This window comes from Syngnathoides biaculeatus, chromosome 18 (assembly GCF_019802595.1).
Source record: "Syngnathoides biaculeatus isolate LvHL_M chromosome 18, ASM1980259v1, whole genome shotgun sequence".
Lineage (NCBI taxonomy): Eukaryota > Metazoa > Chordata > Actinopteri > Syngnathiformes > Syngnathidae > Syngnathoides > Syngnathoides biaculeatus.
In genome coordinates this window covers 3,987,911-4,011,256 of record NC_084657.1, presented here as the reverse complement: position 1 = coordinate 4,011,256, position 23,346 = coordinate 3,987,911, and the positions used below count along the sequence as shown (strand labels likewise).

The window sequence follows — 23,346 nt, the reverse complement described above, 5'->3', positions numbered from 1 at the left end:
TAATCTGAGTTTCTCCACTGACACTCTTGAAACAAAATTCTTTAAAAAGGCAGTGAATGACTGAAATAAAACCAAATGACAGTCGGTGACTCACATGGGTGTGTGATGTTGGCATTCTCTAAGAGTGCAACGTAGCCCGTCACATTGCTTGGGATACGGATGTCCCTGATCTTGTCCAAGGAATCACGATTTTTGCCCACCATTACTGAGATCAGCTGAGGCATGTAACTGTGATCATTGGCAGCCACAGCAACAGCCAAGCGTCTCAGAACCACATCTGGTTTGAGTTTCAATCTGGGAAACCAAAGATGATATTCAACTTCAAAACAGACCAAGTAAACTCATCAGGAAAACCTTAAAACATCATATATTTCAAAGCAAATGCCCTTGCCTTATCCAGTGTGAGCGTGCACTGCCGTCAGACTGCCAGAAAGATGACGTTTCTCCGTTTGTCATCTTGTAAATATCAGCAACGTTGGATGAAGCTTCTATCGTACTGTAGCATTGTGTAACCACCTTCACCTTGTCCACATCTGGGTCACGATCCAGCGCCGCTCTGTATTGGATGTCTAGATCTGAATGGGAAAACAGCAGCAGTTTTAGGTGTAGTTGTCTTGATAGTACCAAATGGCCGGACAGAAATATGTTCCACAAAAGGCTTCTTCGCAAATAAAAATCGTGTTTGGTATCATGAGTATGTTGTTTTCTTACAAAAAAAAGCAAACCATTCCATTATACAAGCCGCTTATCCTCACGAGCGTCGCAGGAGTGGTGGAGTTTATCCCAGCTATCTTTGGGCTGGAGGGGGGTTACAACCCAATCGCAGGGCACATAGAAACAAACAACAAAATAGAAATAGAAACAACAGTCACACCCAATCACACCTAAGCGCAATTTAGAGTCTCCAGTTAATACATGTTTTGGGTGGGATGTGGGAAGAAACCCAAGTGCCCAGAGAAAACCCACGCAAGCCTCCACCCCCAGCACCATGATGTAACTGGTTAGAGGGTCAGCATTACAGTTCTGAGTTCTGGGGTTCAAATCCTGTGTGGAGTTGGCATTCTCTGCTCGTGCCTGCGTGGGTCTTTTCCGGATGCTCCCATTTCCTCACACATCCCAAAAACATGCATTAATTGCAGACTCTAAATTGCCCTTGGGAGTGCGGCTGTTTGTCTCTATGTGCCCGGCGATTGGCTGGCATCCAGTTCAGGGTGAACCCCGCCTCCTGACCGACGATACCTGGGATACAGCACTCCCACAACCCTTGTGAGGATAAGAGGCTCAGAAAATGGATGGATGGATGGATGGATGGATGGATGGAAAAAGCAAGCCATTAATAATTTATCAGACGGAGCATATGAGGCAACTTCAAATAACTTTTTGGGCTAAGAATTATTAAAATGAATGTTCTTTAAAGAGATGAATAAATAGTTCAACAATGTGATAATATATGACTCTTAATTATCATGCTCAGAAAAACTATCAACAATAAACCAGCTGTATACCTTTTTCCCTTTGCAAGAGGAACTCAAGGAAGTCCTGGACCACACTCGACCTCATGGTGCAGATGCTGTTGTAGCAGTCTAAAATGGGGAAAGGGATGGCACTGCTGGGAATATGATTTCTATGCAAAAATTTCAGGATCTTGAAGGCATGTGCCCCTAAACGGTCTTTGGTCTTGGAGAAAATGTCCACAAAACCTGGAGAGTGAGCAATACAAAAGAGTCATATTAAAATAAGGTCTGTAAAATATTTGTTTGAATACAACTGACTGTTGAATGGAGTGAGCACATCACATACCTGGGGTTAGGGAGCACACCTGTAGCTGCCTTATCACATGACTCAGCTCTCCCCGTAGATTAGCTCCATTGGAGTTCTTAAGTGTAATCAGCATGCTCTCTACATCCACCACACCATCCCCCTCAGCATCAAACTGTCCAAAGGCCTAAGACCGAGATAGAGCACTTGATGACAAGCTGACAGTGTGTAATTCATAAAAAAATACAAGAATGACAAAAAATTATAAATAAGTAAGTTTCTTTCGGCTTGTCCCGTTAGGGAAATAATGCAAAAAAAAAAAAAATAGTATACCTTAGTTTATAAGTCAATAATATATGTTTAATGTTGATTCAACAAGTGACAATATAGAAAGACCTAGATAGTAGTTTGATATCTAACAGCTCATTCTGGGTTCATAGTAGTACTCCACCTATAGTGTAACATGCAAACAAAGCCACATTTGGACCAAAGAAAACATTCAGCAGCAGAAGCATTCTTTCACATGCTTTGGCTAAACAAAAGTGGTCAAAGTTCAGAAGCCACTGGCAATAAACCTGATTAGCAAAGGTTACACTGAAAATCCATTGGTATTCTTTCATTCCATCCATCCATTTTCAATAGCACTTGTCTTCATTAGGATGAGCTGAAGCCTTCACCAACTTAACTTCGGCAACGCAGGCTACACCCTGGACTGGACTAATTGCAGTGCTATATTACACTCTGAAGTTTTTAAAAAGGTGATAGGCTATACGATAAAATGATGGCTAAAAGCAACTCATTGTAAAAGGCAAGTTATAATAACCTACTGTAATTTGCTACATCACCACAATATCACGGCTCAATACACAATTGTGTCAATATAACTCTACAAAGCAATCCTCTGTTTGGATTGACATTCTCATGAGATATTTCTGTAACTGTGATATAGATATTCACTTTATCAACTTGAGCGGTGGTTCCACAACAGTACTTTGGTTGATTGCACAAAAAGAAAAAACAAACACCTGACATAGCTGTGCAGTGGCGTTATCCCCCACAGCAAGCACCTCTCTTAATCAATATCAAACACCTTGTGAACATTCATGTTGTAATATTGTTAATATCTCACTAAACTGTGCAGGTGTTACCTAATGAGGTGCCCGGTGTGAAAGTAAGCATAAACAAGTCATTTGATGTGCTAGCTTCTACCTCTTCACATTCATCTCTGGGAAGATCTCTGCTCTCCAACATCTCACAAAACTGTTCAACATTGACGAACTCTTCCCCTCGATTTAACCGCTCCTCCAGCCACCGGACCAGGACTCCCTCGTTCCCTGCCAGGATAGACTCCCGGATCACGACTCTTGAGTCGCTAATACGAGCCGCCGCTTCTCTCAGTTTGACTTGTTCGAAGAAGACGGCGGGGCTCGGTGGCCCACCGGTGGGCACAGACATATTCTTAGGTAACCGTTTTCCGCCTCTCCCGGGACCGGTACCGGTACCTCCGACGCCAGTGGGCGCAGAGGCCGGACTGTCTTCCGGCAAACCTGGGCTGTCCGTTCCTATGTCTTCGTCGTCGCAGCTACCTCCACCGCCGCCGCTCTCTGTGTTCCCCATGACTGTTTTGAGAAGACTTTGCCGATTAAACCTTTTGACCCACAGGGGGGAGGCGTTTTAGAACGGTTTTACAGGACCGTACACAAATGTGTCTACTAAGCTACACTACTACCGCATTGACGTACTGTACGTCGTGGACTTGCTTGCGTTGGCCGAATGCGCATGCGCGCTTTCTTCTTCTCTTCCGGAAGTACCTGCGAGGGCGCCGTTGGGTTGCGATGGAAATTTGGGTTCGGAAAGAGCGATAACCTCGACAAACGACATGTTCTGCTATGTAACGGTGGCAGTATTGTCGGCGTCCTTGGCAGTGATTTTCTTTCCTCGCTTATCTTCTTTGTATTCAAGAAGTAAATCAACACAGGTGCCAAGGACCCGAGTCTTGAGCAGCCACGAATTGTCGATGTACGACGGTGAAGAAGGCAGCAAGGGCATTTATCTGGCAATATTAGGACAGGTGTTTGACGTACACAATGGCCTCAAGCATTATGGGCCTGGTGGGGCTTATCACTTTATGGCAGGTGATTCCTATATTCCTTGTTCGCTTTTGATGTCAAAATGTTCAATAGTTATCTGTATTCTTGCATAACCTCTGCACTACGTTACACCACCACCTTACTGCTACTTTTAAGACTAGAAGACGTAGTTTGCAAAAAAAAATAAATAAATAATAATTCCAGGAGGTGCCCGAGAGCTATTGGTTATTGCAAACATTTAAGAATCACTCACTACAGCTGCAGTTATATTTTTTTCTAATTTATCAGAAATGTTACGGTGTGTTTTGTTTTTTTCTGGATTGACCCATCTATGTTTTTGTAATGGATAACATAACATGAAACTCAAACTGTCAAAGTCATGGGTGTTGAAACAGTTTGCTGTCGTTAACCCCAGGAAAAGATGCATCACTGGCCTTCATCACAGGAGATTTTACAGAAAGCGGCTTGACAGATGATGTGTCCGGTTTGTCCCCATTGCAGGTGGTAGCCCTGTTTGACTGGCTACTCTTTTATCAGAGGACCTATCAAACTGTAGGTGCGTATTGTTTCGACAATGTTGTGCAGTTTGGGGCTTTAATGTAATTGTACAGTTTGGGTTGGACATGCAGTCTTTCGAAACACTTACCTATAATAAATGGAGCAGCAAACTTTGAATACACAATGTAATACTTGAACATTTGGCAGTAAGAAACCCACAATATCAGTTAATATATTTTTAAAAAATGATTTCTATTTTTTAAAAGGGCTCGTCCGCAGTACATTGAGATGAAACACCCCTGTCATTTTTATGTACAGTGGTTGGACTTATACTCCCTCTACTTAGAGGAGTGCTCCAGATGGAGCTTGGCATTAGGGCAGTTAGTGAAGCACCAGAAAGGTTTAAGACAGTGAGCTAGTTTTCATCTAAGCCAAGATTAGTGGTTACAAAAATAGTCAATTACTCTAGCGAGCCCGTCCAGTTTTATAGATAATCATCACTTTTGTGAACGATTGGTTTCAAAAACAATTTGCTCTTGACCCTCATTGAGACATCTGTGCAGAATTTTTGTATTGTGAATGCATCCACTGAAATCTGAAATCCACTTTTCTTTTCAGGTTTGGTCATAGGACGGTTCTATTCTGAAAGTGGGAAACCCACAGAGTTTCTATTGCAAGTTGAGTCACTGCTTGTGAAGGGTCACGAACTCAAAGCAAAGACAGAGGCAGAGACGCTTCACTTTCCAGCCTGCAACTCTGAGTGGAGCTCTGCAAGGGGAGGCAGGGTTTGGTGCTCCACCAAGAGGTCAACAGTTTGAGCATGTACACATATGCAGTAACTGTGATGCAATTTTGTGATGGACCTTTTTTCATCTCTCTCACCAGCGGTGGAGTTGAAAGAAGCTGGACTGGGTTCCCCCGAAAATTATTCTCTCTAGGTATTAGTGGGTCCCGTTGTGTCTGTGTGGATGATCCATCTACAGCAGAAAACCCCAACCTACGAGAATATGATGGCTGCCCGACGCAAGCGGTAACTTGCTCTTTAGAATAATAATATATATAATTTTTTTTTTCTTTTCAAGACAATTTCATGGACACTGCAAGATAACTGAGAAACCTAGTGCAGTGATGGCAAACCTGCAGCTCTCAAGCCACATGCTGCTCTTATGAAGGGATGAAAGCATATCAAAGTTTTTTAATGTGTGCGCATGCTTTGCTTGATTTCATTATGGTGTTTGTGTTCCTGCTTTCCTTGAGTTTATTACAGTATTCTCGCAAACATGCATGCGTATAGAATGAAAATAGTTTGAAGTTCCCAATCAGCTCAAGATCTTTTGAGAAAGTCAAATTTGCTCTCACAATGGCAGGGAAAATGCAGTTAAACAAAAATGTGAATGAACGCAGGATGTTTTTACCAGAGTGCGAGAGCTTTTTTTCTTTTTTTTGTTGAGTGAGAATGGGCAAGAATTTCAGTCTCTCGATGTGCAGAACTGACACACCCCAAGCGACTTGCAGCTGTAATTGCAGCAAAAGGTGGCACTACAAAGTACGAATGGAAGGAGGGTGAATGATATTGCACACCCCACTTTTTAGGTTTTTGTTAAAAAAAGTATAAAATACACAAATTTCATTTGACTTCATGATTGTGTCCCAGTTGTTGTTGATTCTTGACAAAAAAAGTTATCTTTATGTTTGATGCCTGAAATCTGGTGAAAGGTTGAAAAGTTCAAGGGGGCCGGATACTTTCACAGGGCACCGTATGTGTTTGAGGAGGGAATGTTGTTCATGTGGATGATGTGGCTCTTTGCAGTAACAGTAAAAACTGGCTCTTGACCTAGGACTAGTTAGCCATCCGTGCACTTGTGCTTCCTGCCAAGTGGCTTATGTCAGAAATACAATGAGTGGGAAAAAGATTGTTTTAAATGACCTTTATGTAAAGTTGTTCTTCCTTTTTCTAAAAGGATACACTTGGGAGAGATGGGCTAGATATCTGAGCATACAGATATGATACAATGTGCATAAAAGTTTACAATGTGCATAAAAGATTAACAGAGCAAGATTTAAGTCTGTCACAATGACAATCACAAACTGTATTAAGTACAAAAACGGTAGCAGTGGTCAAAAATATCACACTTATCTGTACAATTTAATACTTAAAGAGGCCACACTAATCGGGCATCCCCATCATTCTCATAAACCCCAAACCAGCGAATATGATCTTTATAAAGTGCACCTGTTACGCTTATAAAATAAAAAAGCGGTAAATGTGTCCGGTCAAGACAACTTGAGGCATCATTGTGGGGACGGTCATCACAATTGACAGTGATCTCATGGCCAAGTCAAAACTGGAATGTAAAATAAAGATGATCCGGAATTGCTACAAATTATATAACATGCAGAGGCATACAAGGTTGCTTGTCATACTAATAATGTATCAATAATGGTTCAAACATTTCATTCACCAATGGTTCATATTTATGGGCACTTGTGCTATTTTTTTTCCAACTACACAAGTGAAACTGAAATGTTCATGTTGTGCTTCAGTCAAACTAAGAGCATTTGATTTCACAATTGATGTAGGAAAGTTAGATTCATGTTGCGATTGAGATTTTTATCAGATAAGGTGACACTTCTTTAGATGGTGTGAGAGTATGAATGTTACAGCAAACATTTGTCTCTGGGCAGGTGATGTCGGACAAACTGCAGATGGTGAAATAATTAACCACAGACCTTCCATACAGCATTTTGTTAGTAAAGAAAGTTATCATTGAATTGCAATGACCGTGAGAAGCAACTATGTTTTTGAAAATGAGCTAATCATTGATCTTAAGAAGTTACCTCAGTCATACAGTCGCTAAACTGCTTTCTATTCATTTATATTTATTTGACAATTTGATTTGACAAAATGAATAATGTCCTGCTAAAACATGAATGCTTTTTCACAAGACTAGAGTAGTACATAGACAGTGATCCAAAATTGACCAAACTACTCTTGTTAGTATGTCCTGCTACTGAAGTCCCTTAAGATGTACCCATTCACTTCTAAGTTTGCCCCAGCCTCGCCAGTGTTAGCAGGTGGGGGAATATCCAGGCCACTACATTATGACACTCCACCTAGAGTTAATACATCAAAGCAGATGTCACACACCCGCACTGGCTTGTTCAAGTCAAACTTGATGATGGGGATCTCCTTTATCGAGCACTTGTGGCACAAGAGGCGCCCACAGTGACGGCTGTGGAAAAAGGATTCATAATGAAGTATGGCACACACTAACAACGAAACAATCAATCCATAAATATTGCAGAAAGGTCATAGTACTAACCAGTGATGTTTCCTTGTTGTAACTCCAAACTTGGCAGCACATTCATAGCAATTGGACCCATCACACCAAGGGGGCTCTTTGGACAGCATATCTAAAGAAAAGAAATCAATGGGCAATGTACCTGAGTGCATGTATGAGTGTGTGTGTATATATGTACACATAAATACATACTGTACAGGAAGAACAAAAATAATTGATTGTGCACTTCCAAAAATTAAGACAAATTATATGACCACTCAACATTAGCGACCCAAGAATCTGTCGTCACATAGTTTGCCATTTTTCCATTTGATTCTTTTATATTTATGGCCAAAAAGTATTTCTCCAAACAAATATTTACTGAAATTACTGCTTTAGTGTTAGCATAGTTCAATACTAAGCATACCCTGTACAGTCTTAAACGACTGTCTTGTCAAACCTGTTTGGATGCCTTATTTATTTTTTTTAAACCAGCACTTTCTGTTACATGTGCTGCTTCAGTTGTGAATGTTTTTAAAAATATATATTTATGTTTTTTCAGTCTATTTTTCACACTTTCCTTGAGCAGTCTCCTTATTGTGGTGTGTCTCCCAATGATCCTAGGAGCTAATTTGTTTGGGGCTTCATGCCGCTGGTAGGGTCACCCACAGCAAAGAGGGCCTAGGTGAGGGACCAGACAAAGCACGACTCGATAAACCCTTATGACGAGAACAAATAAATAAATCTAGGTTTCCCTTCCTCGGACGTGGGTCACCGTCGCCCCCCCCCCCGAAGGCGAGCGCCCTGGTGGCCGAGCCTGGACCCATGGGGCTCTTTAACCATCACAAACTTATTTTTTCCTTTATTATAGAGCCAGAGACTGCCCAAAATATTTTCAATGTTCCTTTTCTCTGAGATGAAATACTCATTTTGTAGTCATACGATTTAATAAAGATCTGCGCTTTTCTGATAATAAAACAGTTTCATGATGTATTGAATACATAAATCATCATCATAATAACACTGTAGTCAATATTATAGATGGATGATTATTACTACGGTATATGTGGTGAGGCTAGCCCTATTTTGGGCTATCCATCAAATATTATTGTTCAATGTTTAAAAATTTCAATCAAATTTAAGAAGGGTACTTTCCAAAATTAGGTCAGGGGCTCAGCCCACCCAAAGTACTAAACCTTGACTTGCCCCGAGGGAGTAACACCGCTACAGTAAGTTTGATTGAAATTTTCTTGTCCCATCTAAGTGGTCTCAGTCGTTTCAGTGTACTTTTTCCATGCAGACTCTCATTAAATGCAGCTACATAGCAGAGAAAGACATTTACCCTGAAAGGCAAATAGGGTTTCTTATTGCATATAAGGCGTTTATTTATGTGAGCAATGTATTGGGCCAAAAAAGGTATTCGCTTACCAAGAAGGCGGAAAAGCAACTGTTTAGTTGCTACTTGGTAGTTGAAAATGTTGATGCCCTGATTATTATTGATTCCCAGGCGAGCACCAGCCCTCACAATGGCACGGCACAGATTCGCATTTCCTTTCATATAGGCCAGGAGCAAAACTGTAAATAAAAACATTTCACTGCCATTCATCTGATCACAAGTGTGCAGTTGGTATACAATGCAAGAAATAATCTCACACATTTATGTACCTGTATTCCCTTCATTATCTGGCTTGTCCAAAGGGTATTCAGGCATACACTCCAGGAACAACTCAAAAATGGCAGCAGCATTTTCTTTACCGTAGTGGCCCAAAACGTGCATCGGTGACTGACCCCTAAAATAATGCATGTAAACCAATAAATTAAGTTACATGGAGAAAATCATATCTTTATATTCAATTTAAAAAAATACTCAATGAATACCTGAGATTGAAAGCCTCAGCATCAATGTTGGACTCTGTGAGAAGTGATCTGATATTGTTAAGGCGGCCATGCATCACTGCCAGATGAAGTGCTAGGGATGCCACAGGAACACAAAGAATCACGTTTTTGAAACCGATCCAAAAATAATTGACCTCTAATAACTGCAACGCAAAGTAAATTCATTTTCCAGAGATGCTGCATATATGCTGTAAACACCAATCGAGTGTAATCAAAAGGGCATTGATTTAGCTCACCGGAGAAAGTCTACTGTATTTTCGCGACCATATTAAAGGGCACAGTTCTCAGTTAAGGGCACTATTTTTGTATTTAACACAAACATAAGACGCACCGAATTATGGGGTGCATGCATGGTAAAAGTTACACTAGCTCAAAACATACTGTGTTACTCACAGGGCAAGGACAAACAATTCCACTTTAACTTTTATAAGCAGAATTAGCTTACCTTCCGACACAATGACAGGTGTAGGCAAGACTTTTGTCTACATGTCGTTCACATAATTTGCATAACTAGCAAATCATAATTATTTCTTCATTGCTTTGCTCATTTGCTACTTATGCTATTCTGTTTGCTGTGGTGTGGTAATTTTAGTTTAAATTGACACCATGAGTGTGAACGACGTGTTGACTAATGACTTCCCTACACCTGTCATTGTGTGGGGAATGCAAGATCGTTGTTCTGCTTACAAAAGTAAAAGAGGAATTGTTCCTCACTGCCATGTGAGTGCCACCATGTGGGAGCAAGCATGCACGGAGACAAACGCACAAGCTTGCATGCATAGTATCTATACAAACAGTGCATTTGGTTGTACTTTTTTGAGTATTGTAAGGCACTTTGTCTGTTTTGGAGAAAATTTAAGACTTAAGTGCACCTTCTGGCCATGGAAATACGGTAGATGAGTTTTCGGTGAAAATGAATGTCATCGGGACACAATCTCGATTAGATCTGCAAGATGAACTGATTTTCAAAAATGTAATTTACCATTATTGCCATTCTCATCCTCAGCAGCAAAGTCAATGCCATTCTCCAAAAGCACAGAGCAAATGATGGCCAAGTCTTGTTGAGCAGCCAAATGCAGGGCGGTCTGCCGGTGTTTGGTCAACTCATTTACTTTGGCCCCAGCAAGCAGCTGAAGAGCCACAGAGGAAAAATGCTCCATTAAAAATAAGGATTTTAAGTTTCAATACTACAAAAATATTAAGAGCCAAAATGAATGAAAATAAAACAAAATACAAATGTAGCCTATACCAGGTTTCGGACAATGATCTCAGACCCAGCTTGCACAGCCAAGTGGAGAGGGGTGAGTTTAGCAGCGTCCTGAACCCTGGAGTTCACATTAGCTTGTACACTAATGAGGAACAGAACACTTTCGATATCTGAATTTTGCACCGCCACATGGAGGAAATTCCGTCCTTTATTGTCAACCTGGATAGAAGAGACGAAAGAAAAGTTGAGGATTGTTCTGTCACAAAACGACAGAGAGAATCCCTGTGATGCTTTATTAACATTCCTACCTGTTCAGCAGCACCTGGCTCCCTTTTGAGGATCGCTTCTGCTGCCTTGTTGTTCTTATGTGTCATGGCGCAGGCAAAGGGTGTCATTCCTTGCCGGTCACGTATGTTAAGACGGATGTCTGGATGGGAAATCAGGAGCTGTATAATAATGTTGTGCTGGTTGCTAATGGCAGCATGGATAGGACTTCTACCCTCTGCATCCTGATAAAAGAGGAGAGACCCATATGTTACAATGTAATTATTTGTGAAAAAAATATGTAAATTCCCTCAGGCCAAAGTTAATGCAGCACGGTGATGAGACAGACCTGTGTATTGACATTGGCGCCAAACTCTAGAAGGCACTGCACCACCTCCTCCAGTCCCCAGCTGCTTGCAAGGTGGAGAGGCATTTGGCCATCTCTGGCTTCTTCTTCTCCTTCTCCGTTTGGGCCTGGCCGCCTCGGGCTGTTCACATCGCAACCACTGGAAAGACATAAGATACATAAGTTATGATCCATTTTGGGGAGTAAACAAATTAATTGCATTTGAACTTTGATGCACTTTAAATGCTATTTACATGGTCCCAGCATGCTTTGTGGCACTATGGAGGTCCTGCGCTGTTATTTGTTAGTTATGCTATTCTTTTTACTGTGGTGTTATCATTTTAATTTAGATGTGACCCCATGAATGTGTACATCATAAGTAAGGACCTGCCTACACAGGAAGTGTGTGGGGCAATGTAAGCTTCTTCTGCTTACTGATGTGAAATGCAATTGTTCCTCACTCCCTCGTGAGCGCCATCATATGGTATCTTACATTCACACTAAAAAAAAGTGCTGGCATGCATGCTGACAGTGTAACCAGTGTGTATTAATGGTACATCAATTATTTGCATATTTTCATTATTTGCGGGGGTGTAAGGAGCATAACCCCGGCAAATAACAGGGGCAACACTGTATTGACAGTAATGTGGTTTCAGACCTGCGAATGAGAAAGCAGGCCGAGACCTCATTGTTCTCATCAACGGCTCTGTGCAGGAGGGTCTGTTGGCAGCCAGAAGGGCCTTTGCTCCAACATGTCGCATCACAGCCATGGCGAACCTGGGAGGGAGAGAAAAGGCGAATATTACATTTTTGCAATGTTTTAATTTTTGAAACCTTGTTCAATTGAAATACCGAGGTACCTCTACTTACAAAATTAATCCTTTCCAGAAGTCGTTTCGTAATTTTTTGTAAGTAGAAACGCATTTTACATGTAAATATCCTAATACGTCCAAGCCACCTCCACAGCTCTATCATGTCACACAAACCAAGATACAGGAAGTACATCATGGCTAAAGACCGATATCCCCTCCTAGCCAATGTGATGCCAGGAAGATGTTATGTGATAGCCAATGGGAGAGCAGCTCTATCGTGCCACTTTCACACGAAGGTACAGTACAGGATATTTACGTTTGGTGGAATCCAGTGCCATTTTTTCCTTTTGTATCCCAAATTTCCTTTGTAACTTGAGGAAAAATTTTCCAGGGAGGCTTTTCGAAACCTGACTTTTTAGTTAGTAGAGACGTTTGTAAGTGGCGGTATGACTGTATTCAAATGCAAGTTTCCTGGATACAATCTTGAGTCTACATTTTCTTTTCAGTCCCAGCTGGAATAAATTTCTATTGTCAGATTATGTTTCAACCCACGCAGACAAGAAATGTTATTTTTTGGTTTTCTTCGTTTACGACTGAGTTCCGTTTGGTCAGAACAGGTCGTAGTCCATCACCAAAATACAAACACAGTAGTTAAATTAGGATTAAAGTGAAATATAATACACATTCATATACATTTAAATTAAAAACAGCAGAGTGGTAAGTACAGCGGTAACTGAGCATTGCTGCTTGTGTCATGTGAAGACATTACATTTATCTCACCAGAGTGGATGCAATATCTTCCAGGCCATTTTCCAGAGCAAGCCACAATGGAGGGTCCCCTTTGTCATCCATGACAGACATATCAGCTCCTCTTGTGCAAATAGCATCCACTACTAGTGGCAGCTGGTTACTGATGGCCAACTGCAGTGCTGTTTGTCCCTCCTGGGTCCTAGCAGTAACAAGAAAATGTTTTTTTTGTTTTTTTAAATCTACCAGTTCATATCAACAAAAAACTAACTTGACCCCGGAATTTATCTATTATAGGCATCTATTAAAAAAAAAAAAAAAAAGTCTACGAAGTGAAATAAAAAGTCCACTCATCAAGCCCAAATACATCACAAATGTTTCATGATGGAGTTACCTAACATTAATGTCTGCCTGGTGCTCAAGAAGGAAAAGGGCACTTTTGCTGTCTTGTCGTTGGATGGCCATGTGAAGTAGGGTTTGTCCATTAGACATGGTGTCATTGATGGAAGCTCCTGAGCCCAATAGCTGAGCAGCAATGATGTGCATACCTGACAGGAGCAGACTGTCGAATTTAAGACATCCCCCAGCAGATGCAGGTGTGAAATGCAAATACAGAGGGTCCTCGGTTTATGTCACGGTAAATATTTGGATGAAAAACACTTCAAGGCCTCACATATGAAAAGTGCCTGTGTGCCACATGATGATGTAGTCTTGATCAAATGCATGAACTAGTTTATTGTAAACCATTCATAACCCCAAAACATGTGATTTTACCGTCATAAACTGAGGACACCCTAACGTGTACTTGTTTCCAGAAGCAACCACATTTGAACCTTCAATGTTAATTGCAGTGGCATGTACCTGTCCATAGGGCCAAGCCCAATACTGTCTGGTCCACAGAGTCTTTGAGACTAAAGTCTGGAATGATTTGGAAATTATTGGAGGCATGAAGTGCGTTTGCTGCAACACAGACAAAAAAAATATGTGAATCAGCTATGACAGGGTCATCTATCTCCATCTAACAAACTAGAGTATAACATTATTAAATGCTTGAAAAAAAAAATTAAAATGAAAAAAAAAAAAAAAAGCTCACCTTTTTGCTCAAGAATGACAGAGACCACATCTGGATGGTTGTGAGCAATGGCCATGTGCAAGGGGGTCTGTGTGGCCACACCAAGGGAGTCATCAGGCAGAGCCTTCAGGGTTTGCAGGTTGGGGTTTGCCCCCTGCTGGAGGAGCTCTGCTGTAAGGCTCGCAAGGCCAAAGCGACAAGCTGTATGAAGAGGGCTTTCCCCCTGAAGTTGGATAGAACCCATAATATTAAAATGACCAAGCATGGGGATAACAAGTGGATATTATGTGCGCTGTCATTATTTATCCATTTTCTATTCTCACAAAATACTGTCAGAGACCTTTCATCAAGACATGTCTCCTTGAAAACATGAGAAAGATGGATTTGGGGAACTCGTCCTTTGGACGAGATCTACATCTGTCTTCTGGACATGTTTCGATTCAGAACAAGTGACGTTAAACAAGGCGTCATATGTAAATAGTACAACAGAGTTATGTCTGCCCCACATTAACAGAGAGGAGATGTATTCTGCATGCCAAGGTCCCTCTACTCGGGGTTAAATCTTCCTTCCTTCTTTGCACAGCTGAGCTGGGTGGCGGGAACAATAAAGGCACGCTTCCCCAGTCGCCATCACACTTTTATTCCTTCTCACCCTCCTGCTGCAGCGTGCCGTCTCACTTATCCATCAACGCAGACCCCCCCCCCCCCCCCCCCCACACACACACACACACACTGAGCTTGTTGTCACAATACCCTTAACAGCCTTATGTAATAAACTCCAGCAGTGGAATTATCATTTTGAGATCTTAACTACTTGAGATTGAATTAATTTATTTCTTCATTCATTCAGCAGCACCCTATTGTATTATTTGGTCAATCAACAGATGATGAATTATTGTGATGATGGTAACTCAATTTATAAACACGACTGCATGTAGCAGTGACATACGCACCCATTTGTTAATATGGTTGACCTTTGCCCCATGAGTGGCTAGAAAAAGAGCAGCTGCCTCATTGGCAGCACGAGCTGCTCTTTGCATTAGGCAGTTTCCTGTAGAAGTGGAAAGGAAAAAAAAAAAGAGGAAAATGTGTTTACAACACTCACATTAAAAAAAAAATTACTATAAAGTAAATGCACACCTGTTGAGTCAGGTGCGTCGGCATTGCTCCCTCTCAGGATTAATTGTGCCGCAAAACTGTTCTCATCAAATGAAGTGCCATTCACAACTGGAGCATCATAATCAAATGGATTTACAGAGGTGTCTGAAGACACGGTGATGTACTGCAGAGCCAACCACAAAGCTGTGCTGCCCTCATGATCTTTCAGTTCCAGGTCAAGTCTAATGGGATGTATTTAAATTATGTTTTGACAGTAGTAAGTAGAATAGTAAGAGTATCATCATAAGCCAATATACATTTTCAAGGTATAGACAACTTACTGTCTGCACTGCAGTAGCTGACTGAAGACTGGTTCATTCCCTGAAGCCACAGCTTCATGTAAGGGAGTTCTAATAAAGCAGGAAACAGATCAAAGCTAAAATCACTTCAGACTTGAAACTCTTTATCCAATGCAAAAAGAATAGAACATTACAACACAAACGTCTCACAAGATAACAAACTACCTTTGTAACTCATCGGTGTGTAGGTAAAGGAATCAACCTTTTACAGAGCATTTAGATCCATTCATTAAACTTTTTACTAGTTTTAATTAGGTTTTCTACAGTGTTGTGTGAAGTTATCTTTTGTGCCAAGATGCGAAGTTCCTTTGCGTACCCTTAAAAATAAGAGACGCTATGCCTAAAACAGGAAGTCAAGTTAAAACTTGCACATGGTAACAATTTGGCATGATAAAAGATGCAAATTACAAATTTTACCAATGATATATTTGACTTTTAGCCGAAACATTCATTTATGGATAGTAAGTCAAGTGTTAGCTACACACACACACACACACACACACACACTGCCTTTTAGTTAATGTTTAATATTTATACTGGTAATAAAAAACCCTGAGCTAAATGTTCATTTTAGTTTACGCTGCAGGGTGCTAAGAAAAGAAGCAGAATCGAGAATCGTTTGGAACCAGAATCACTCAAATGATGTCAAAGCCAAAATAATGTTTATAAACCATAGCACCAACCTGCCCTTGCTGTTCTGCATGTTAGGGTTGGCTCCTGCCTTGAGCAGAGCTTCTGCAATCCGTGCCATGCCACTCATCACTTCTGTCGAGTGTTTCTTGGGGCTGAAAGAACAAACGAGGTGAAGAGGGGTTTCCACTGCTCCCACAGTGGCAGCGTTGACCTGAGCTGAGTGACGAATAAGGAAGATGGAGGCAAATTCATCACCTGAAAGAAGAACAATACTGAAATGAAGGAGGACAGCTTATATGTTATAATGTTCAATTGTATGACGACACTTTGGGGCGGGGAATGCAGCAACAATGACTCTAGAACCTAACTATTCATTAAAATAGCTATAGATTAACTAAAATAAACCTTTGAAGTATTACGTAGAAAACTCACACCTCTTTGGATCGCCTTATGCAGAAGACTCCATCCACTCTGGTCCACCATATCCACATCTGCTTTGTTGTTAACCAAAGTGGTGGCAATACTTTCCAATTTCCGGGACAATGCCAAGTCGAGAGCGAGATCGCCATTATTGTCCAGTTCATTCAGCTTGCCCGGCAACTAACAACAACAACAACAAATACAGCCACTCTATGAGAAGCGTTTACCCTACCGGGCATAGGTCAACAAAGTCAGAACCAGCTTAATAAAGAGTAGGAGATTTTAACAGACCTGAGAGTCCATCTCAATAAGATAGAGGAAAACTACATCTTCTCGCTCAACTTTGATGGCTTTGTGAAGAGGGTAGTCCGTTTTAGACTTTATCATCTTGTACAAAAGTTGGGCGCTCATGGTACTGAAATCTTCTTTCCTCAGATCATCCTAGAAAAAGATGGAAAAAGTAAGCTGAAGCTACAATTAATGTGAACTGCTGCAACAAAAATAATGAAAAAAGAAAAATTAAACTGAAGTGTCACCACTCCATGTGTAGTGGCTCAATAAACAGAATAAAATGTTTACAAATCACTTTTGTAATCCTCAGTTTTTGTGGGATAAAAACACGACAAAGGTAAAGCATTTCAAACCTTTTTGCTGAAGACAGAGCAATATGATTTGGACAAAGGTTTAAAAAAATAAAGTATGTACACTAATGAAGGAACTCACCCAGTGACTGGCTATGATCTCTCCACAGTAATTCATCAGGGTTGTGGCATTGAGTTCCTCAGCTGTTTGATAGAAGCGAATGCAGTTCCTGACATTCACTGAGGACATGACACCTTTTTCACACCTGCCCCCATGTAAAGCAAACCATCGTAGAGCCAGGTTGGTATGTCACGTTTGGTTTCAATTCACAACTCGTACGCTTTAAAAACTAATACAAAACTCTATCAAATACCTTAACAACTAGAGCTAAAAATCTAACTTTTCTGTTCATGCAAGTGATCAGCAAATGTATATGATATTGAAGGATTAAAGCAATTGAAACTACCCAAGGTCCCCACAAGGAAAGACGACAACGCTCTTAACTGTGCTTTATGGTGTTCTCGTGTTAAGAACATCTGCCTCACAGTTCCGCGGTTCGAATCTCAGCTCTGGGCTTCAAGTTTGAAGTTGGCATGTTCTGCTTTTGTACTTCGGTAAGCTTTCACCAGAACCCCAGAATTCCTCACACATTAGGTTAAACTGTGCATAGGTGTGAAGGTGAGTCAGAATTATTGTTTATATGTGACCTGAAATTAGTCATCTATTATCATGCACTTGAAACGTGATCTAGTTATCGTTTTAAGAGAAACAGTTTTTGATACAACGCTTGTGTTAAACTGTCAATTTCCCAGCTGTACCTAATGTTATGTTCAGGGGATGTACATTGCACAAATGGGCATTTAACTGTATGCTGTCACTCGCAAAAACAGGTGAATGTGTATATGTCAGTACAGGGGGCCATCAATTTATGACCTGCAGTTCCTACAACAGCACCATAAAGAATTTCAAAGTACTCAGAATTGCAGATAATATTTGTCTGGAGACATTTCCAGACCGTAAATATAAAACATTTCTTTGGTAGTTAGTGAGTATGCCTTTTTGTTCCACGTGACAACGCATTGTGCCACTGAGAAAATTAATTAATCACAGAAACGCGCACCGTGTGTAACCTTGAGATGTCGTAAACCAAAGACCCTGTGTTTGTGAGAGGCTGACCTTTCTCTGAGCAGCTGAAGCTGGAATCGGTTGGCCAACTTCATCAAGTCAATGAGAAACACATCATCTTCACTAAGCACCAACTCATCGGTGTATGCCCAGCGCAACATTGCCATAGCAACCTCAGGTTTGGAATCTGAAAACATGTCATAGAGTACCAGCAGACATCATTAGAATTCTCAAAGTAGCATTGTAACTTTCACTAGACAACAAACTTTCTTTCGGCTTCTCCCGTTAGGGGTCGCCACAGCATATCATCTCAGATGAACGCTCATATTTGTTTGGCACAGTTTTTACACCGGATGCCCTCCCTGACGCAAACCCTCTTGGGGAGTGGAGGCCCCGGTGAGAAATTAACTCACGACCCCTGGTTTACCAAACCAATGCCAAACCTTTTTCACGAGACAAGAAATTACTACGATATTAGCGTTAGTGGAATACGAGTTTGACAAGTTGTATTTGTGCATTTCAAGATAAATGTGAGTCACCCTCATTTACATTTAAGCATGTTATCCGACCAAGGAGATGGTAGATGAAACAGCTTGGTTGTACCTATACAGTAAAAAAAATTTGAATAATTGACCCCAAATGTCTATACTAATAGTTAAAATCGTAAATATACCAAAAACTGTGATCCCAAAACAGTCATCTAAATCATAAACATAAAATGTTGGGAGATGGTTTGATAAAAAAATAAATAAATGTACCAGATGTATGGGTGTAAATGGCCATAGGAACCATGTAAAAATACTAACGGTCATGCAATAATGAAACCCCTTTCATTTGTTAAGATTCACATTTTACCACAATTCCTTGATACCAATTACTACTTTCATTTTAGTCTGGGTTGGTGCCACGTTGCAGCCCTCACCAAAACCATTTTTGTGCTAATTCTGGAACATCCTTGTTACAGAAAGAGTGGGAAAAATTGCAAATAGGGGATTTTTTTTTTTTTTTTTACCAATTAGAGGGTGTTCACTGTACACCCCTCTCTAACAGTAAACCCATCTCATAGTCACTCACCAGATAGGTCCAGTTCAGAGGTGGTGGCCATATTAGTGAGACTCCAGACATCACTTCGAGCAGCTAGCACAAACTTATGGGCACTGAGATCATTCCCTGCAATTTTCACTTTCAAATCACTGCAAGTACACCACAAATTATGGAAAAACAAAATGAAATGGTAAGCATCAATCACAGATGACGATATAAAACTACAGAACAAGCGAGATAGGCATTTTTTTCAACTAAAATAAAAGCATTGTCTTCCGCAAACCAAGGTAACCACCTGTATTGTTTCTGCTGATACAGGTCTGACACAATGTCCAGAAGACGGCTAATAAATGTGTCTGCAGATGCTGGGCTGGTGGGACCTTGGACAGACAGCTGAGCAGCAAGGACAGTGCAGCGTCTTTCGGTGTCAGCCAGTTTCTGCTGCATCTTCACGTACTCCTGCCTCAGCAGGGCCAGATGCTTCTGCAGCTTGGCCACCTCCTCTGCGCCACGTTGACGTCATGGAGGCAGAGGACAAACAAATATGCATGAGTAGAAAAGCCTGTTGAGTTGAATCTACTCATTAGAACTGGAAAGGCAATCTACTGTAACTCCAAAGGTCAAAATGGGTTAAAATATCTTCGTATGATACACTCATTACAAAGTGACATCTAATATAGAAGCTAAACAAAACATCCCACGCTGAGTTAATAAATACACTAGGCTTTATCCTATCAGGATTTTTGGGGCCGATCACTAATCAACAAGTAAAAAAAAAAAAAAAAAAAAAAAAAAAAAACACAATAACCGATCACAAGATGGTAGAATGAGTCCATTTAAATGACCTATCAATTTACTGTGTGTGTACTTAATTGCTCAATATACTGTATATTATACATAATATGTATTTGGTGGAACGGTGGATCAGCTGGAAAAGCACTGGCCTCATAGTTCTGAGGTCCCGGGTTCAATCCCGGCTCCACCTGTGTGGAGTTTGCATGTTCTCCTCGTGCCTGTGTTGGTTTTCTCCAGGAACTCCAGTTTCCTCCCACATCCCAAAAACATGCAACATTAATTGGACACTCTATATTGTCCCTAGGTGTGATTGTGAGTGTGGCTGTTAGTCTCTATGTGCCCTGCGATTGGCTGGCAACCATTTCAGGGTGTACCCCACCTCCTGTTCGCAGCTGGGATAGACTCCAGCACTCCCTGCGACCCTCGTGAGGATAAACAGCAAAGAAAACGGATGGATGGATAATATATAATGACAATAAATAATGTATCTTTGTTCATCTATTTATGGCAGTGGGGCATAGTGACAGAAAAATAAAATGGCCTTCTATTAGATGCTGGTAAATACATAGAGCAATTAATGTGCTGTATCTACTTTTTGTGCCTTTTCTTTGTCGGTGTGCCATGAGATTTTTCATTTGTAAAATACGTGCCTTAGCACCATAGAGGTTAGAAATCACTATTAAACATAGCACAATTTTTCCCATAACCACTTGCGCTAGCTTGCTTGCTTACTTGCTAGGCTACATAACATTTTACATAATTACATAAACATCCCTCAAGCAAGTCTTACACAAACGTCCTCTCCTGAGCACCGGTAACCACCATCAAGTCCCGCCACCCCCCCTCCCCTTTTTCTTCTTATAATACAGTCTGGGTGAGAAGGGGTCAATGATATCCCTCTGCCCACATTGGAGGACCTTTACAGTTCTTACTGCCTCAGGAGAGCCAGTGCTATCCTGAAGGACTCCTACCATCCGGGAAACTCCCTGTTTCTGCTACTGCCATCAGACAGACAGTACTAGACCATTAAAAACAGGACAAATGGAATGAAAAACCGCTTCTTTCAAACTGCCGTCAGAGCCCTAAACAATCCCTCTTTGTCAAATATACCAATGCATCAACTCCAGTATTCAATAGCTATCCTACAGCAACTCACAACATGCAATATTCAATTTCAGGTCCACCTCATGTAAAAACATGCTCAATCTGTGTTTCTGTAATGTGCCTATTTATTTCACTTTTGATTTTTGATCTTGAGCGTGTTTTTCCCGTTTTTTATCTTTATTATTAGTTGTATAAACTATTATTGGTTTTCCACTGAATGGTCTGCACCTTATATTTTCATTGCACTTGTTATAATGACAAATAAATCTGAAGCTGTTTTGACTGCATGTCAACCTCACTTTATATAGATGTAGTTATTTGATAAAACCTTGACATCAAATTGTGCAGGTGCACGTAATGTTGCAGCAAATGGGTGTACGCTAAGGATATGTGTTGTAGTCGTTTTTCCATAAAAACAGATCACAGAAGAACTCAGTGGTTTGGATCAATGTGCTTCCTCTAGGAGTAACACTCACGATTGCACTTGATGTTGAAACTCGAAATCATGACTCAGTCAAGTCCACCTAGTTCTACTGGGGCCCATTTCCTTCCTTGAAAACACCAAAGTATTTGTAAAGTGGAAAAGTGCTGAGGAGGCTACTTACTTTGTCCTGCCTTGTAAACTGTTAAGTGGCAATGCTGCAAGTCATGTGATAGATACGAAGACAATTTCTCAAAACCACCTGATGAGCTTCAGACAAGAAGGGTGGTATACTGGAACACCAGCACAACATTAACTAACCACTATCCAGCCATGGTAATATAGAAAATATATTATTGCAGTCTAAATTAATCTTGAATCGGTAAAGTTGTACATAATATGGAAATAATGACATCACTGACTATTGTGCATGTACATTCTTAAACTATGTACTGTAGTCCCCACAAAAAAAAATGCTAATTAAAGTTTAAAAAAAAAAATTACAAATTTAAAACTAAGTGCAATTTCTGTCAAACTAAAAGATGAGAATTGGAAATTGCAAGTTCTCAGTCCAAAAGAACTCTCACAGTATATACGAGCTGTCATTTATAATACAGTATAGCCAGGACAGAAACACGCTGATAACGCAGCATAAGACCCCATAAGTATTTGCACACTTGTGTTTCTTTTTCTCGAACTGAAGACAGCAGCAGCCTTTTCATTCTGTTGGTGGTCATGGTCATGACATACAGGACCTGTTAGGAGGGCGTGCCACCTCGTAACAGAAGATTTGAGTACCCCTTATTATTGAGTCGACGGGAGCAAATGTAGATTTATACTGACAAAATGTGTCTCTATACTCAATTAGGCAGCATCTTTATCTTCGGACACAGATCGGTTTGTTGATCATTTGAGGCGAGCATTATTTCTCAAATTGTACATATAATACGCGTTTTGAAGAAGCATAATAACCGATTTTACAGTGTCATTGAATTTTACAGAAATCTTGGATAATTCAGTCAAAAAGAAGGGGCGAAACAACAACAAAAAAATCTACGAGTGACAACGGGAGCGACTGATAAAGCTTGCTCACTTACAAGCTGAACATGGCAATAATAATGTCGTGGTGTTTCGAATACATAAAACCTGTCCTTTCTATACTAAAACAGTGCGACCAAGGAAGTAGAGCCATGCATTAAAATATAATTACAGGTAAAAAACTAGTGGATCGACAAAAACGAAATTTGTAAGATTCAATCTCATACCTTCCGCCATGTTGCTCTATGTTAGCTTCGTGACCAGCCAATGTTCTCGCGAGAGGACGCGATAACACGAGCCAGAGGGGCGTAAATGCTGCGTTCAGGGGATACGCGTCAATTGGAATTTCGAATGCGTTCACAAGATTGCGGAACATTGAATTTAATTTGGCTTAAATGTGTCAATAAAATGATTCAGTTTTGTATGGCACGAAATTTTACTGACAATACATTAATGTACCTGGCTCTTCATCGACGGGAGTACAGACGACTTCAATTTTAATAATGGTTTTCAAAGAGTTTCTGAGGCTATACAAACAGTGCTGTGCTTGCAAAGACAAAGTAAGAATTTAATATTAGTACTGGTATAACTGAAGTCAGTTAATTTGTTTGTCATTAAAAGCAGCTGATATATATTATTGTCGAGAAACATTTTTGGACCTGCCCCAGCACCTGTCAAGGAAACATTGGGAGGGGTGGGGGGGGGGGGGTGAATGCCATTCTTGGGGCTGCAGACTCTGATACACACCGGCACGTG

General features: G+C 40.7%; 3 protein-coding genes across 5 annotated transcripts in view; 1 reads left to right on the top strand and 2 right to left on the bottom strand.

The window, feature by feature from the left end:
- zzef1 (zinc finger, ZZ-type with EF hand domain 1) overlaps nt 1–3,413 on the bottom strand; it is a 31,739-nt gene extending 28,326 nt beyond the window's left edge. Inside the window, exons 1-5 of the mRNA XM_061802634.1 lie at nt 2,968–3,413; nt 1,801–1,945; nt 1,506–1,700; nt 392–575; nt 95–294 (exon numbers count right to left, since the gene is read on the bottom strand). Of these exons, the coding sequence (XP_061658618.1) occupies nt 95–294; nt 392–575; nt 1,506–1,700; nt 1,801–1,945; nt 2,968–3,375 (1,132 nt within the window). The 5' untranslated portion in view covers nt 3,376–3,413. The remainder of the gene's footprint in view (nt 1–94; nt 295–391; nt 576–1,505; nt 1,701–1,800; nt 1,946–2,967) is intronic.
- A 194-nt stretch (nt 3,414–3,607) lies between these two features.
- LOC133491547 (neuferricin) lies at nt 3,608–5,986 on the top strand. Its single transcript, XM_061802825.1, has 4 exons — nt 3,608–3,893; nt 4,264–4,404; nt 4,965–5,151; nt 5,232–5,986. The coding sequence occupies exons 1-4, from the start codon at nt 3,638–3,640 to the stop codon at nt 5,395–5,397; spliced, it is 750 nt and encodes a 249-aa protein (XP_061658809.1). The 5' UTR covers nt 3,608–3,637; the 3' UTR covers nt 5,398–5,986.
- A 273-nt stretch (nt 5,987–6,259) lies between these two features.
- On the bottom strand, nt 6,260–22,923 carry ankfy1 (ankyrin repeat and FYVE domain containing 1). 3 transcript variants are annotated; one of them, XM_061802713.1, is made up of 25 exons: nt 22,818–22,923; nt 19,528–19,735; nt 19,263–19,381; nt 18,240–18,375; nt 17,205–17,328; nt 16,773–16,922; nt 16,496–16,661; nt 16,112–16,316; nt 15,411–15,479; nt 15,112–15,311; nt 14,925–15,022; nt 13,993–14,194; nt 13,761–13,859; nt 13,294–13,447; nt 12,933–13,101; nt 11,999–12,117; nt 11,344–11,500; nt 11,039–11,239; nt 10,773–10,949; nt 10,506–10,653; nt 9,506–9,596; nt 9,293–9,417; nt 9,056–9,202; nt 7,670–7,760; nt 6,260–7,579 (listed from the first exon to the last, which is right to left on the bottom strand). In XM_061802713.1, the coding sequence occupies exons 1-25, from the start codon at nt 22,825–22,827 to the stop codon at nt 7,447–7,449; spliced, it is 3,498 nt and encodes a 1,165-aa protein (XP_061658697.1). In that variant the 5' UTR covers nt 22,828–22,923; the 3' UTR covers nt 6,260–7,446. The 3 variants fall into 3 exon arrangements, with proteins under 3 accessions (XP_061658697.1, XP_061658696.1, XP_061658698.1); XM_061802712.1 differs by lacking the exon at nt 22,818–22,923 and adding an exon at nt 21,608–21,669; XM_061802714.1 differs by lacking the exons at nt 6,260–7,579; nt 7,670–7,760; nt 22,818–22,923 and adding exons at nt 7,775–8,308; nt 21,608–21,675.
- Between the last annotated feature and the right edge of the window lie 423 nt (nt 22,924–23,346).

Excerpts from the sequence above, each read along its gene's own strand:
- LOC133491547 (XM_061802825.1), top strand. The coding sequence starts at position 3,638 with ATGTTCTGCTATGTAACGGTGGCAGTATTGTCGGCGTCCTTGGCAGTG. Across the intron at positions 4,405-4,964 it reads GAGGACCTATCAAACTGTAG|GTTTGGTCATAGGACGGTTC; the intron begins GTGCGTATTGTT and ends TTTTCTTTTCAG. Across the intron at positions 5,152-5,231 it reads GTTTGGTGCTCCACCAAGAG|CGGTGGAGTTGAAAGAAGCT; the intron begins GTCAACAGTTTG and ends CTCTCTCACCAG.
- ankfy1 (XM_061802712.1), bottom strand. The coding sequence starts at position 21,638 with ATGATTTCGAGTTTCAACATCAAGTGCAATC. Across the intron at positions 15,480-16,111 it reads ATGCAGAACAGCAAGGGCAG|AACTCCCTTACATGAAGCTG; the intron begins GTTGGTGCTATG and ends CTGCTTTATTAG. Across the intron at positions 10,950-11,038 it reads AGCCAGGTGCTGCTGAACAG|GTTGACAATAAAGGACGGAA; the intron begins GTAGGAATGTTA and ends TCTTCTATCCAG.